Source organism: Gasterosteus aculeatus, chromosome 21 (genome assembly GCF_964276395.1).
Source record: "Gasterosteus aculeatus chromosome 21, fGasAcu3.hap1.1, whole genome shotgun sequence".
NCBI lineage: Eukaryota > Metazoa > Chordata > Actinopteri > Perciformes > Gasterosteidae > Gasterosteus > Gasterosteus aculeatus.
In genome coordinates, this window is record NC_135708.1 from 8,933,696 (window position 1) to 8,951,004 (window position 17,309).

The following is a 17,309-nucleotide window of genomic DNA, read 5'->3' on the forward strand; positions in this document are numbered from 1 at the left end:
TAGACGGATGAAACAAAAGTACACAATTCCACTATGAATCAGTTTATTTTCGTTTCTCTTCGGGATGTCTGTGATTTACTTTATTAACTTCATATGCACTTTTGAATACAATACGATCTCAACTTGTTCATTCTTCATAACGTCACAGGGGAAAGGCATTTCCTCCTGGCTAAAGACAGTCTAGACCGTCTAATGCTGAGGGTTTTGGGGTTGTTAAAGTTTAACCTAATCCACTGACTGACACTGTTTTCGCCTGAGCTTCATTTCTCAAGTCCTTCCTCACTATACTGAATCAATCTCACAGTTTATCCAACAGGATGCTTTTAGGGGGACTAACAAAGCCGGCAGACTCCATCTCCATATGTTAGTCAATGTGTGATCTACCCAGGGGAGGTGGGAGGCGAGGCTATGTGTACTTTCAGACACTCGTTTTGAAGTCAACACGCTTAGAACAAAGCCTGCCTTCTTAATATGCATTGTCGCAAGGCTGAATGAAACAGAATGTATTTGCTACTTTCCCTCACTAGGCCACCTTGAACAGATATTTTTTTCTTTTCAATTCATCCTTACTAAAACATGTTCTATTGGTCTGAAGTGCAGATGGAGGGAACGACGTACCTGAATCTGATCAAAGTGCAGTTAATGATACCGAGCTGAATCGCTAAAAACCCTCCGATAGTGCATCTTTTGTGTTGACACTTGGCCCAAAACCGCATAATGCAATCACGGAGATAATTGTCAGAGTTTCCGTGGTGTTAATTCAAAGTGTTAACAATCTCATTAACTGGCTGTAGGTATCAATATAATTACAAATGTAATCACACTTCCCAATCAGCCAGTTGGAGCTTCCTTTGAACTCGCTATGCAAATGAGATGCAAATAGGATAGAGAAATAATGAGATGGTTTGACAAAGTGGAATGATATCGTTGGTACCACAATCACTGTGATAGGAGGGATGTGCCTTACAGCAAATTGCTTTACTTTTTCTTTTTTTTCAACAGCGGCATTGTACCCCGAACAAGGTATGCGAAAAGAACTTCTCCTTTGTTAAATAAAAGAAATAATAAATTGTCACGGCAAATCCAGGTGTGCTGTTTTCTTAATATTGAATTGTGCTAATTGACCCACTGACGAATCAATGGTCAGTCTGTGTTCATCTGGAGTCAGCAGGAACTCCAACATCACACAGATGGAAGTTGCATTTAAAAAGAAGTGGGACAAAGCAGAGATGTCCTCTGCAGTGGTTCAGGAGAGTGGCAGTGGAGTGTTGGCAGCTGATTAGAAGCCAACCAAAGCAGAGCAGATAAGAGAGAATGGACATCATAATCGGCTGCCAGCGAGAATGGAGTTGAGTTCAGGCGGAAAATGAAGAAGGAAAATTGTCAGGTTGTCTTTGTGTGCTCCCCTCTTTGGCTGGGAAAATATAGTTTGAGGGCTAACACGCACACAGATAAGTCAGGGACTGATAGAAGCTCCACCAACCCCATCCGCCCAGTGTTCGTTCACTCTCTCTTCTCTCCCCATGGCCTTGCATGAATGAGGGCCGTGGCCTCATAAACCGCTGCTTTCCTTCCCATCCAAGGTCCAATCAGAGGACTTGTTGTCTCCACAGTCCTCTCGGTGCGAGCCAATCAAATAGGGGTGTCTTGGATGCTGTCCACAGGCATACAGAGAGTGGAATAATAGCTGCTGCAGCCGCTGGCCGTGACCGAGATTCGGATCAGCCTAACCACAGGTTCTAATGTCGCCGTGATGGGACATGACACATTCAATCACAGGAGCCGTACTAAATCTCTCCGATTCGAGCAAAACAACGGCTGCCGATGTGGATGTACCGCATTTTGCCATTAGGATGATGTTTGAAGGACTGTCTTCTCCATCGTCCTCCGTCTATAAGAGCCTGACAAGATATCAATGGAGGAGAAGGTTCTATATGCAAGGGCCGCAGGCCAAACCAGAAATTGCATGAATCTTATCAAGGTCAGAGTTTTAAATATATGTATATATATGACCTTTGCTGCCTCATTGCAGCATATAAAAGGGCAGGTTTTATGAATTAATCTGTCTCACCTCTTCGCTGACTCCTATTTTGAATCGCTAAAAGCCCCTGTCAAAACTATCTGCTTGAATTAACGATCGCTAATGTCAGCCGAGCTGGGGGTTTTGGCTATGGCCCATCTCGGGGCTCGCTGACACGCAGGCTGGCTGAGGATTGCCAGTCGCCGACAACCCTCCGCGGTCAGATCCATGGTTTTATAAACGTACTCTGAAATGGTCCTGCTCCGTTGAGGCAGTGTAATCAATCACAGAATGTGCCTTAACGCACACAACTGAGACAATCAAATGTAGCACTTTGGGAGTGTGATACAGTGAGCCCAAGAACAAATAGAAGTTATGTATTTCTAAGCTGTCGTCCAGCTGAACCCTAATTGCTTTGAATATCGACTTGTCCTCGTGGCCTGTTGGTTTATTAATACCGACCACGTTTTCTCTCAGGATTCTCTTTCCATTAACTGACGGACAATCCTGGCCTGCCTGAGCGATGGGACTTGGGAACAGGTACAAAGGAGAGAATTAGGTTGCCCTCACACATGCATAAAGGACACAATCCAGAAGGTGAACAAAAGAAGGAGAGTGCACCACATGACAAAGGAGCAGACAAAGACATGGTGAGAGACCAGAAGCAGGACTTGGTGTATGCGTGTTTGTGGGGGAGGACCGGGTAGTGAGGGCATGGGATCTACATATCTCGTGCCCACTGTGTGTCTGTGTTGGTTCTGCTGGTTAGCAAGGCAGTCCTTTGGGAGCCTCTCAAAGGGGACGGATGAGAATGGAGAGCCAGGCCCGCCGGTCTCCAGGGTGCACCGAGGGAAATGTGTTGGGCCCTCAGCCATGTGGGGTCTGCTGCCTCAGTGGAGAGTACCATCTCTGTACGCCATAGTTGAATACCTAAAAATAAATTTGCTCCATCTTTTTGGCGCAAGGCCTCCAGATGTTCCATTCAACAAGGAATAGGGCTTCTGTGAGCCTCCTTTTTTTCTGTGCGCACGCATTTGTGGGACCATGCATTTTCAGCATTCCATCCGTCCCTTTTCTACCTTCGCCGTGGCGAGAGAGCAGTATCAAGCCCTATTGTTTCTATTCAATTAGCTGTCATTACCGACGGCAGTTTGATTATCGAGTTCATTTGGCTGCTGGAGAACAATGGAGGCAGCTCTTTTCATTCGGCATTGCACTGGTATTGTCTTCCCGTGCTGGAGAAAATTAAATGGGGCTTGTCTTTGAGGGATGAGACGAACGCCCCCAAAAGCAATGCCTCTTCTGGACGTCCTGATGTCCATGAACACTGGAGGGCGCAGAGCCAAGACAGGCGGATTAAAAGGAACTGCGCATTCTTGAGCCATTAACAACCTGGGCAACTGCAGGAGAAGACAAATGTGGGGCGACATTGATTTCACTATCATAATGAGCACCATTCAATCATGCCAAATCCACGGGGGCCCACGAGCACCATTAAGAGGTCAGCGGCTCCGAATGGCGCAGGAACAGCGATCCATAAATGATCTATTTAATGTACTGATATAAAAGGGACATTTCACAAATTGACATCTGATTACTTTCACAACCATGGTCTTGCCATTTTGCTAATAAGGTAGTTTGCTTATCTTCCGGGCAGCACTAATATGTTTGGTGTCTTTTCTTTGTTCCGCCGGGACTTTTATTGTTTATGCTTATAGCGAGCCAGGTCTCTGTCTGAGCACTCACCTCTCTTGTTCCAGCCTCATCTCAATGGCCTCCTCCTCGGACGCCTGCATGTCCTCAGCTCTAGATTTACTGGAGCCCTTCCTCTCACTCCCCTCTCCTGGCCGCTCATCCTTCCGGTGCTTTCCAAACCTGAGCAAAAGAGAGGAGCAGGGAGGCTTTAATTTAGGCCTTGACTTTAATAATTTCCAACCCAATGAGAGCTGTTTTTTTTTTACAGCAGCACGTCTATTCTTTTTAGGTGAAATACTCAGTAGGAAATTAAAGTGTCAAACTGTCAAAATCTTCTGGTTGGGTTTTTACTGGGAAGACAGCTCAGGATGAGTCTCCCCGGGCTCCCATTCGTTATTGAAAGAATAACATGACCTTTTTCATATGAATGCAATCAAAACGCATCATGCCATGTATAAAGATAACTCCTAACATAGTGAATCCCCCCCCCCTGCCAAGACTCTATTCAGGACAGCAGAAAGGATTCAGTGGGTCTGAAAAGTAGAAAATGGCCTAGAGGGGAAGATGAGCTCCCCGTTTCCCCCGTGAGCTGTGGGGTTTACTTAGAGTGATGGGCGCAGTGACAGCTCATGATTTAGTTTTGGGCGAGGAGGGAACAAGCTACCTGCAGCCAGGCGAAATGTAAGTGGCGGGAACGGCCGACACCGGCGGTATCAATTGTAACTTTTTTGGCAGCAAACTTTTACACTTTAATGGAGGGAGTGACACGACGGCGGCTGTAAATCCGTAACTTTAGCTTCACAGCGAGGTGACAATATGCCGAGCCAATGATCGGATATTCCTCAGGTCGGAACAGCTCGGTGCCAGGCGAATAAATGACTGAAGACTTACAGATGGGTGTGTAAAAACGATGATGAATGGAAAACAAGGCCTGCAGGGACCTGCCATACTTTTACAGGTCTACATACACACACACAATATATGTACATGGACTATTAACTGACTCCCCTAGTTAAGACCCTATTACTCACAACAATGTGCTCAAGGAATTTGTGTGAAGAGAATTAATAGGTACAGGACAAAGACTGATGAGACAGAGCAGCAAAGGCAAAATCGAGAAAGTATGATGTCATTTCCTGCTGCTCCACAATGGTGCCAGCTGTGGAGGAAGTGCTAAACAGCAGGATACAGAAAGAGGAAGTATTACAGACAAATATACAGGCAGTGCACATAATGGCAGTTTTTACACACGGTGATGCCATATGCAGTTGATATACTGCTACTCTGACCAACATTGTGTGCTTCTCAATATGGGTGGGAATGCAAAGCCTCGGAGAATGCAACCATTTCATCATCATATTTCTAGGCTACCAGATTGCTTTAAATAATTGCAGTTGAGGGATTATGTTACAAAAAAGGGGAGGATTGGAGATTACATTTAGGTGTGTGTATGTGGGGGTCTCAGCACGTGCTTGATATAGATACCAAGTAAGAGTGAGAACAAAGTGTACAAAACTAAATGGAATGATGATAGAAATGTGTTCTAACTGATGTGTCTGATGGAAGTACTTAACTCCTTTAATAGATTGGTAATTACAACCCACATCAAACTCCAGTCACTCAACAGGTGTTCAGAGGATATGTGGTGACTCTGAAGTAAATCTCACCAAGGTTGGTGACAAGTTGAAGCACTCACTAGCCTTTCATATTGTACGGAATGTCTGCCAAAATGTATTTTCACCACTTCATCAGTTTATCCTATTACACATTTAAAACTCTAAAATTAGAATTATTAGCATTTGAATTCCTGACTTATAGCTAAATAAAAAGGTTTGTTGATGTGAGATATAAACCTTTGATCCTTGAATGTAACGACATTCTGTAGGTGTCAGTGATAGTGACATTGTTTTCATACACAGATGGGAAGTCAGGAGCTATCTGTAAAAACTGCTTAAACATGTAATGACTGGAGTTGCATATCATTCAAAAAAGTAATTATTTCCTTGGTTTCACATGTTTTGTGCAATACTTGTTATATTGTTGTTGCTGGTTTAAAATGTGAAAACTCAATAAAATGTAATTGCTGCAAACCTTGTACTTTTTCATGATTGTCAGGTTGGTGGCCACTGGGACACTTATATGAACAAATCTGATGATTGTAAAAACAAGGCAATAATCAAAAGTATACAGGCAAGAGGGCATGTGAGACGTGAGAGAAAAATCAATAAATATAATCACAGAAAAGGACTGGGTTTTATTGACTCTTTATATTACATAACGTAACTTGATGGTCTAGCATTGTGCACGCAGGTACGGATTATTATTATTCCACATGGGCTTTTTTGAGCTGTCCTGTTCCATTTCAGACAGGGGAACAGGAAAAAGCATTAAGCTGCGCGGTCTGGGAGCCCCTTGGTGCTTCAATCCCACTTTGTTTTTACCTTCCTCATAGCTGAGCTTTATTTGACAGTTTTTAAAACTTTCTCCAGAAGCCGGAGAAATTAGATCAGACAAGGTTGACTTTGGGCCAGTGCAGTGAATATATTCATGATATGGGAGATTGTTTCTCTCTCGGATGTTTATTATTCTACTTTACATTAAAAGTAAAAGCCAAGACCTTTGTTGAAATAGTTTCTCTTTGCTAGTAGCTGCTTTGTCATTTTTCAAATGTACTGTGGCCCGGTGAGAGATTATGTTCTGCGGTTGCAGAGGAGAGGTTAATGGAGGGATATGTGGGTGCCTTTGTAGCACAGATAGCTTACATTACCTGATTAATTAATCAACAAATGGCTCCAGTAAGGCATAAAACTCCAAGCTGGGCCTGGGCATTCTAATAATAGTGAGCCTGCTATCTATCACCAGGGCAGGTGACAGCTTCCCTGGCCTCACTTCAAGGACTTTCATTAACTTTCTGAGGAAAATTCACCTTCCTTTTCCTCTTCCATTTTATTTCTCAGTCCTTTTTTCTCAGACCCTTCATGTAAAAAAACAAAAAACATAAAATAACCCAAGGGGAGACAAACTTCTGCCCTTAACTTTTTTTTTCTTCCCTTTCCCTAACCCTCAACATTAATACATTGAGGGATTTGTCACAGGGAAACATATTTGCGGATTACACCGAGCGGGACCGTGGGCGTGCAGCCTCTAAGAAAAGGCTATTCCCCCATCTCTGGAGGAGGCGGAGGGGAGGCACGGTACTACCCGGGCCTTTAGCAGGCTATCGGGACCCTTGCTGGTTCACAACATGGCTGTGCCCTTCACTTGAGCAGCTTGAGCCCTGCCAGTAGGGACCGTGGTGGAACATAGGATAAGCCACCGAAACCTCCGCTAACGCAAGAACCCTAGAGTCACCCAGTCAGCAGGAGAATATCTCTAAACGAGGACTGCAAACTAGTATTGACTTTCATACCTGTCTCTGGAAGATAAGTGTCTCATTTGAGAAAAGAAGACTCCAATAAAAATCCTCTTTGGCACCTTGGCATTAATCAGGGCTGGCATCAGCACAGTTGTATTGAGAGTGAGTTTGATGAGGCTTGATAATAAGATATTGATTGGCAGCCGCAACTCATGAGTAGAATGACAATGGAGTAACTACACTAGTTTTTGGAAAGATAGTGTCTTAGTATAATTACAACCTGGGACTAATATGGCATTTTTTGTTGTTAGATATAATAATACAATATTTGACTTTTTAAATCCGCATTCTTGACAGCAGGCGATTAATGGAATACAAAAAAATCTCCACTTGCTAGCTTGTGGAACTGTGGATCTATCAATTAAGAGTACTCTAAGCTATTTGAAAAGCAATGGTCACTATTACTCCCAACAACACAAACTCACGTCTCAGTTCGAGCCACGTTAACAACGATAAGGCATTTACATCGTCATAAAGCTCCGATCTTATTTTTGTGCCTCACTCCACCAGAGCGAAGCCCGGTTTAATGATCCGTCCCTAAGCATCTATCAGACTGTGGCGAACAGCAGGTAAGAGTGATGAACACACAAATGATGCAGAGGGCTATCAAAAGACAAGGAACAATGGTGGGGAGAGATGGAGATCACCTCGCCCACCTAGCGTTGCTGGAAAGATAATATATGACAATATAACATGAGCACAGCTGAGTAAGACGCAGATTTGATCGGGAGATGACGGGAATATTTACGACTTTTAAGCTGCGTTCAGAGCTCGAGCTGCTCCGATAACATCTGATTGGCCATCAAACCTCATTTGGGTGGTGTGTAATCTAACATGTGTCAGTCATAATATATGCTTTATTAATGTTGTGACTGCCACTGGCGCAATGAAGCATTCACAGTAAAATTGAAGTCTTCAATCAAAGTGCCCCGGCTTCTGCCGACTGAATCTCATCAAATCAAATGTTTTCAAATGCTGTCGCACATTAGCCATATTCCTGAGGAGCTCGCCCTGTTGTATGTGTCTGCTATTACTATAAAATAAGTCAGTAAATAGGTACTCCATTCAATATGATACTTCCTCATATATCACTGGATACAGAAGGGTTTATACAGCGGACAGTCGAGGCCTCATACATCATCTTTATCGATTTACAGGGTAATATTACTTCAAGGCTGCAGCACAACAGGGGCGGTGAAAAAAGACAGAATTTTCAAGGCGGGAGAAAAAGTAAATTATGCAAAGCCTCAAAGCTAGTTTGATTGTACAATCGTTTAATCTGGGGAGTAGATTTGAGAGAAGCTAATCTGCTTTGACATCTTCTGTGGGGAATTTATGGTTTGCTCACAGGACGTTGCTGACTTTTTTTGGGGGGGTAGGGAGGATGACAGCAGGAATAGACTTCTATTCCCTCAAATGAAAAGCGTGGGGCTTTTTTGCAAAGTGAATGCAGGGACGGCATTGACTTTGACTGCCTGGTGAAACCTCACATGTGAGGTGTTAAATTAGTCAAATTTGTAAATGGAGCAGGTGAGGCGAAAAGAAAGACTATCTGCATCTATCAATTTGAGTAAGTGATGAGATGATAATTTCAAGGGCAGACAGAGAGAGTCATTATGGTTTCTGCTCGGCCAACCTGAAAGTTAATCCAAATCACGCAAGGCGAGGTCCCCCTCCGCCCCCGCATCTGAGCCCACATCCCCCTGAAACTGCATTCGTCGGAGCGAGGAAGAAAATAAGTAACTATGCCTCCACCCACTGCGTTTGATGGCCAATAATCTATAAAGCACCATGAAAAGAGAGAAGAATCAAGAGATGTCACTATTTTCTTAGCATTTGAGTCTAGAACACATATTAGTACACAAACAAGCACACGTGTCTGTCTTCTCCCCTCCCTGTCCCTGTGACGGCAAGCCAATATGTTGCAGTCCATGATTTCTATGCAGTGCCACAGCTCGGGCCAAACCCTGACAGTGGTCGTTTTAACAGTGCTTTGCTGGGAAAGATTGGTCAGTTCTCCTCTCTCCCTAAGTGTTGGTGCAGCTGTGGCAAGTGAACACTCTCTACCTGGGTTGAGACACACAGATGCTGGGGAAAAAAAATCCAATAAGACATTCAGAGATAGAAAAAAGGGAGGGAGTTATTTTTTTCTTTCGTTTTTCTTCCCATGGAATCACACTGTGACCCAGCGATCGTTAAAGGCATTAAAGGGGCATCCGTTATCGCTGAGTGGCCTCTGCGTAATGTCACTGCCACTGGTTTCCAGGGACACCAGCCCCGGAGAGGCATGGGAGGATGTTCCTCTGTTGTGATCCAGCCTCCAGCCCCCGCCAGCCGATTATCTCCCTCCCCGCGGAACTCATTATCCGCGACCCGTACTGTCAGTCAGCGCTTCCCCTGCTCCGCCAGCCCTCGTTCAAACCCAGACTACAATTCGATGCATCCTTGGTAAACCATCTTTCTTAACAGTTCAAAGAGGACTGCAACCCTGGACACAAGCCTTTAACTCAGGCCAACAGTCTCATACAGGTCACAGTGAGACATTCTAGCGCCTCCACCTCATTGGAAAAGGGCCGGCGCACACTGAAATCGATTTCCAAAATGGTCCGTGCTTGGCTGGAGAGTGGCGTGCGTGCCCGCGTGCGTGCCCCCCCCCCCCCGCTGCCCACGCACCGTGGAGACATGCCATGCATTTATTCATGACATCAGGCTCGGGGGGGGGGAGCCACAGGCGAGATGAATGTTAAAATGGTTCTCACCAGATACTTCTACGCCTCTTAGGTCTCCCAGCTGAGCGAAGAAGACAGTGTCATGTTGAAGGATGCCCCGTTTCGCTCAAGCTTGATGCGTTCGGGAGACAAAATGATGACAAAGAAGAAAACTATTTACAGATATATGGATCGCATGCCATCTCATGACATTGTATTTAAATGACACTGTTTTTCTCGAACCATCCCCACCTGTTTACCATAATGAGGTTATTGTATGGAAATGATAGACATTTTCCAACAGCAATACAGTTGCATGGCAATTCGTCTCTTTCCGAATAGTTTTCAGCCTTTTATGTATGTATTTTCCTGCCGTGTCAGTTTCCTTCTTCTGCCACTCTCTGTCAGTCGGGTTGGGTCGATTTATTCACCTATTCATCTATCGTCCTTGTTTGCTCTGTTTTTCTGGCCTGATCAACAACTACATTACACCGCTGGTGTATTTGTTGTAGACTGACAGAGCATCACCACCGACACTGCCGAAGGGGAGGGTGGAGGAGTGAGATCAGACGAAGGGTTTAGGATAAAATAAATACGTGTGTGTGTGTGAAGAATGGTCAGTCACAGAGAGCTGCAGGGCTTTTTATGGGTGGCGTCCCATCCCACAGATATCGTATTGTTCGTCCCTTGGGTTTGCTTGCGCCATTATGTGTGAATGTGTGTGCGGAGGAGGGTATGGTTGATTTTTCAAAATTCCAGCGACAGACTTAATCCACTCTTATTAAGAAATATTCTCTCCAGTCACACGGGCCAGAGAGAATACAGAACCACAAAGCTGCATCGCAGTGAATGGCGGAGGATCTTCTCTGCTTTCAAACTAACAGCTATCCGTATCAAAGCAGCTGTTGAATAAGAGCATATGTGTGTGTGGGAAGGAGGATGTCTGTCTACAACTTAAAAGTTCTTGCATGCGTGTGGGTTTGAGTGCTTGCAAGAAGAAGAAAACCTGCGTTCATCTGTTTGTATTCAGTGCCAATTATTCATATTTAAGCAATAGCAGGTCTGTGTGTGTGTGTGTGTGTGTGTGTGTGTGTGTGTGTGTGTGTGTGTGTGTGTTAATCTATCTATGTGCGCCGGCATATCAAGGGAGAGCTTGGCTTTTCCATATTTCAAACCGCCTGCAATACAAAGGACGAGGCCCAGCCCAACATGATTGCTTTTAATGTTTCACATAAATCACTGAGTTATGTGCGCATGTGTGTGTGTGTGAGGGGAGGGATGTTGTTGCACACACTTAGAGGAACGTATCAAATCCCTGACACTCCTGATTAAAGCCTCTCATTACAACACAAATAAACCGTCCAAACGGATTCATACATCCATTTGTTAAAGTGTATGAGAGTCGAGAACAGAGAGTTTCTGAAGGGCAATTTGCATCAAAAGTCAGGTTTTGGGGTGAACGTGTGTGTATGTGTGTTCTGAACTGGCAAAGGCATCCTGTGTTTGAACTGCTGACCTTTTTACAATCACAATCATCCGGAGCGCTTTATTTTTCCCACTTTACGTAGAAACAAGTTGCAAATGGTGTTCCCAATGCCACATCCAATGCATGATCAGACCTACACACGTGACCTCACATGCTCATATGGCAAATGCTTAACCAATGCAGCTCACGCACACTGCAGGACTGGAAATGAGGGGTGCGGGGAGGGGACAGCGCTGTGGTTTCTCTGTGGAAGAGGTGGCTCAGGCTTTGACCTAGATACAGCGTGGCACACTGCATTCCTAATGGGCCATTTTTGATCACTCTCTGTACCCTCAGCTAGGCTGCTGCTGCATGCCTCAGACACAAACAAACAACAACAACAAAAATCAGCATTCAGCAGAGCTCTTTTAATAATGACAACCACAATAGTAAAAAAAGGAACTCTGATTTAGTTAGCTGATGTATGTACAGCTGCTTTTTACATCATACAACTTCAACCCAGTAGGTTGTGGCTTGAGGTGAGAGGAAATATCTTCAATTATTTTTATGATTCCACCTCATGAATTAATTTGTCATTTGTCTCCTATGTTTTGATAACCCTTGACTTTTCGTAGTTATTTCCAAACTAATTTACATGCTGATGAGTCTGGAGACGGATGTGTTTTTGCGACGCTCGAGGGCCCTGAGACGCCCACCTGCAGGACAGGCGAGGGGAGAAGAGAGGCAGGCTTTCTGTCTGGTAAACGTCAGACTTTGAAATACAGGCATGGACACACACCGGCCTGAGCGCAGCCGCTGATCCGTGATATACATCCTTCCCAGTGTTCAGAGGGAGACGAGAGAGGTCTTTCTGTCAATGCCACAATGAATCTCCCGGGCAGCTGGGTGGAAGGAGGGAAGAGGGATACGGATGGATACGTGGAAAGGAAGAAGGAGGGAGTGACAGTAATTGTGAGTAAAGCGAGGGTGAGCGAGAATAGGAACCCCGATGGATTCTGGGGGATAGTGATACATCACAAGCAGGTTAAATAGATAACCCTGGACACTCCTCTTTGGATCTACTGTTGGACTGCTGGTCCTCACAAGAACAGAATCATTAGTTTTGTTGACTCAAACATAATGCAAGGAGCATTTTTCATTCAGAATCATCTAAAAAAAAACAGCACAATTACTGTAAACAAATGAGACAGCATGATCAATAAGATCATTTGCAGGCACAACCCACCTCCGTATTACATTTCACATTGCAGACGTGGCAGATCTACTGTCCCAATTTTAAGCACAAAGGAAAATGGAAGCAGGTAGGATTTTGGAAGGGATCACTCTCTGAATTAAAGCCGATATGCTGAATCAAGAGAGAAAAGCCTCCTTGTGTCAACGAGCAGAGGGGTTTATGGGAAAGGGTGTTATGAGAAAGCGTAACTGTAAAGCACAAGGTTGATCTACCAACTTATCATCAGACAAGAGCAGCACTATTTGGCAATTCATTAAAACTCAAGGTGGCGTTCAATGTCATATAATATCTAATGCAAAGATTTGGTTTATTTCCACAGAATGTATATATGACAACTATGATTGAGGTGGGAGAAATATCATGGAAAATAATCTGTGATAAAGGTATGGTTAGCACACCACTTTCTTATTTTTAATTTAGGAAGCCTGTTATGAGTTGATAAACAACCAGACGTATGGATCTGCATCAGGGAATATCAAGCAGCCTTTATCTGCTGTAGTGGACTGTTCAGTCACTCGTCCTCTTGTTAGGGAAGAGGGTGAGTGGTGTGGAAGTGACAGGCCAATTAAGATTCCTTCATGACAAACACGGGGAGGACCGCAATCCCGATCCAACCATGAAAAGAATCTCCATTTCTCTGACTCATGCGAGAGGTGAAAAAAAAAAAATACATGGGCAATTTCACTTTACATGCCAAACACACGTTGAGACGCTGGAAGAACAGGAGGAATACGACTCCTGCATTTAATTGGTTGACTTTGATGAAAATCAGAAGTGTAATTCAATATCGATTGATATTACCTTTGTAATTCAAAAGCCATTTTCAATGTTTTATCACCCTCGCCTCGACTGAGAGCATTCCTCTCCCACTACCCGTTCTCTCACTTACATGTTCAGGTGTGTGCTCACATCAGCAGGAGAGAACTCAGCGGATGGGAAAGGTCAGTTCAGCCACAGGCCTGGATTTCATTACATGTTAAGCCTCGCTGAGCGGACTAACAATGAGTCGCTTCATTTGCATATCCCATAAATATGTTCCGCGTGTGCATTTCTCACTTTCTCTGTAAGCATGCTTTGCATCTTCTTTCCCTCATCAAACCAAAAACATACGTACATACGTGAATTTAGTTTCTTACGGGGGAACATTAGGAATTCATTTGTACTATTTAGAAAAACTAAATGGGTTTGTGCCACTCTCAGATCTTTGTACGTAATGTGTTCTCTCCTCTGAGAGTTGACCCGCGTCTTTTCTGTTCCCGGTTGATCAAAGCGAACCGGGCCATATAGCGGGGAAATATAACATCAAAGTGGAATCAAAGTGTCTCAAAGTGTGGAAAACAAATATCAAACAGAGAGCGAGCAAGTTAAGAAACATCCGGCGGTTTCTGTCTGGAACATGCGTGCGATGAAAGGAGCGTCGTGCAGCGAGGGGAGTACAGTAAGGAGCACAGCTGAGGAGTGAGAACGCGATGAAAGGGGAGGCGGGGGGGGGGGCTCTGGTTTCCTTCGGTGGGTCTGGGTGGCGTTCCACTGGGGTTGGATCATTAGCTGTCGGAGGCCTGGTACTGTACGAAGGGCTGCGCTGCTACACTTAATTTGAGCTATTTAATAACACACTTTATGAATTCAGTCATGTTTGCAGCCCTCTGCCTGAGACACAGCGTGAGAGGCATCGGTGTATCCCATTTCAGGCCGACAAGATTTCAGATTCAATTAACTCCATCGTGCAGTACCAACTCTCCTCATACACACACACACACACGCTCACACACGCACACACAGACACAGCCTCACCACTTCTCCTCATACGTCAAGGTCTATCTCGGAGCACTGCGTGATCATTCTAAACCTAATTACTTCAGGGTTGTCTGATGGAGGTTCAGTGCTGCCCAATCACATTTGCATCGAGTGGCCAAAAGCAGAGGAAATGCTGCCGGAGAGACAATACGCACCCCCCCACACCTCCCTCAAATATCCTCCACACCAACGATGCCTAAAAGGGCCTTCTCTTGTCCTTGCATGGAGGCTGATGTCGCAGAGCATCCTCTCCTCCCTCTCCCAATCCCGTCACTCAGCGTCTCCCCAATGTCTAAATGCTTCGCCCGGTGACATCCAATTTTTACCGACACCACACACAAAGCTGTCCTTGCCATAACCTGGCGCCGAGAAGAGCTTTTGTTGTTTTAATGTTTTCCTCTCCTGTCACTGTGCTCTGTGACAGGGGCACTAATCTTCTGAGTGGGGGGCTTAGTCGTTGTTTGGACCCTGCTGAGCCCCTTTGGTACAAGATTGCCGGGGGAAAAATGGGATAGCACACCGAAAGGATGCCTTTTTTCGTGAGGGAAAAAATGACCTCTTAAGAAAACCTGGCGTCTTGCAGCTATGAAAACGCAGTGGGAGAGTTCTCGAAAGCTGGGAGTGGAAATAGCTGACCCCCTCCGGGTGCAGTGCCCTCGGCGACATGATATTTCTTTTAGCTGTGAAGGTATTTGAAGGTGATATTGAGTTATGACTTTGCACTTGGTGACGCTTCCAAAGTTCACGGCTGAGTTCTCTCTGAAATATTCATCTATGGCGGGGGAAATGTGTGGCTCAAAAGGAGGTCAGGGGTCAGCGTCAGGAGCCTTGATGTGCCCCTAGGGCTGACAGGAAGTCACTTTTTTCCCATGTAATTACAGTATCTCTCTCATATCGCTTCGTACATTCCAGTCATGCTCACTCACACGCTTCGGCTTGATGCTGCGCCCTGTGTCTGCCTTAACGACCCCACTATGATGAGTGGGGCAGAGCAAAAGAGGAACAATTATCATTTTCCCTCAGATTGCATTAAGCAGATGTCAGGGCCCACATGTGGAGGCAGCTAATTGCCATCTTAAAATCAACTGTGGCATAATACTATGAGCATATGCAAGAACATTGTGTGTGTGTGTGTGTGTGTGTGGAAGGTAGAGGGGGAGTGTGTTGATCCATCAGGCACGCCTTTGGTTACTCTGACTGTGTGTGTGTGTATAAAAATAGACCAGGCTAATGCATGTGTCATTTCGGCCTACTGATGATCAAGCCGGCTCACCCGCCATCAGCTGCTCACACCCACGCGAGCAGAAAGAGTCATGTAGCAGGAAGACACGGAGCGGCGCGGGAAACAGGCTAACTACCTACTCTCATGCTACGCAATAATGCTTTCGTGGCTTGGTAGACATATTCTAAACCCATTAGAATACAGAAAACATGCATGCAAACACACACCCACGCGCGCGCCAACCCGGCATACTCCAGTGCTCCCAGCGTGCTCTCACACTGCCTACGAATAATAAAGATTGGAGGACGGAAAGCATCCCTCCACTCCAGCTTACACGGCTTTCTTTTTTACATTCCTCACCAACTCTCTCTTGTGTTGCCTTGAGTGGGGCTGCATCTGGAGGGAGGAGCAGACAGACGAGGTCCCGGAGGGGATGGAGGGTGGTGGGTGAGGAGAGGGGGAGGGGTGCACGGCTGTCACGCTGAGTTGCAGTGTTGGCTGATGGCTCCGCATGAGGCGTGCCACTTATCAGAGTGGTGTGGGGAGGGGGTGGGGGGCTGAGGGTAACTATTTGTGTGTGTGTGTGTGTGTGTGTGTCGGTGAGGAGGCACCGGGGACAAAGGGTTAGGGTGATGCCAGAGCCCATTAACACATCTTTTCATCTGTACACGCACACACACACACAAACATGAATGCAAAATGAACTAAACCTCAAACTCACACACAAACACACACACACACGCACACTCTCATAGACGCACACAAAATGTAAGAAAAATGCCTGAGATGCTCTATCCTCCGAGGCAGACAGTAGCCTGATGCCGTGACTGCCGCTGTGAAAGGCTCCCTTCGCCTCTTATTCCTCCGTTTGCTCTCCTTTTTATCCTCGTCTCTCAGTCTCTCACTCTCCCTCGGTGCCCCAGTTCACTTCAGTGCACACGCTCCCTCTCTCCTTCTGCCCTCTCCCAATCCACCCCCCACCTCTCTCCATATTTTGCAGCCCTCACTGTGGGTGTACGTCTACAGGACGATGCCTTTCCCCTTACGCTTGTTAAAAACATGGAAACACAGACTTGTAAAAAATTATTTAACTATAAAAAATATCGGGCGCAGAACCAACAAAAATGTAACTAACGCATTGAAATATGCACTCACAACGTAACTGAGTAATCCACTCTATAAAAAAATGAACCAGGATGAGAGTTCTTTTATGTGTGCACATACAACACTTCACGCACAAACACTTCAAAAGATGGAGATGTGGCTTTGATGGAGGAGGTCAGTCAGTCACAGAGCAGATAAACAACACCTCATTAGGACGTCATGGTCTGCTAGCATGCTAACGGAGCACAAGGCAAAGTCTTCTGACGAATAAACAAACCTGATAGGATCAGAAAGTAATGATCACATGTTATCTACTTGAGGGGACATGAATAATCACATATATTGGTGAGGGGGGCAATGCACTCCTCTATACCACCGAATGCAGACATGGACGCAGTGATACATGCAGACAACAGACACACTTAAAACAACAATGATGTGAAGCTGCCCAGGGCTGTTTTTTCATCCTATGCGTGTGCACAGTGCTGTCCATTCACCAGATTATAAGCCATTCATTACTGGGGCGTACCATGTACCATGTACCAGGCAGTCTGCCTTCATATAGGCAGAACAGCAGGGCTCCACAGAGGCACTTGTGTTTTTTGTCTGGGCTTTAGGCAGTCAATTT

General features: G+C 45.3%; 1 protein-coding gene across 3 annotated transcripts in view; it reads right to left on the minus strand.

Moving 5' to 3' along the window:
• LOC120811645 (partitioning defective 3 homolog) overlaps positions 1 to 17,309 on the minus strand; it is a 277,609-nt gene that overhangs the window by 71,721 nt on the left and 188,579 nt on the right. For all 3 annotated transcript variants that reach the window (XM_078096994.1, XM_078096993.1, XM_040167200.2), the window contains one exon: positions 3,767 to 3,895. In XM_078096994.1, the coding sequence (XP_077953120.1) occupies positions 3,767 to 3,895 (129 nt within the window). The remainder of the gene's footprint in view (positions 1 to 3,766; positions 3,896 to 17,309) is intronic.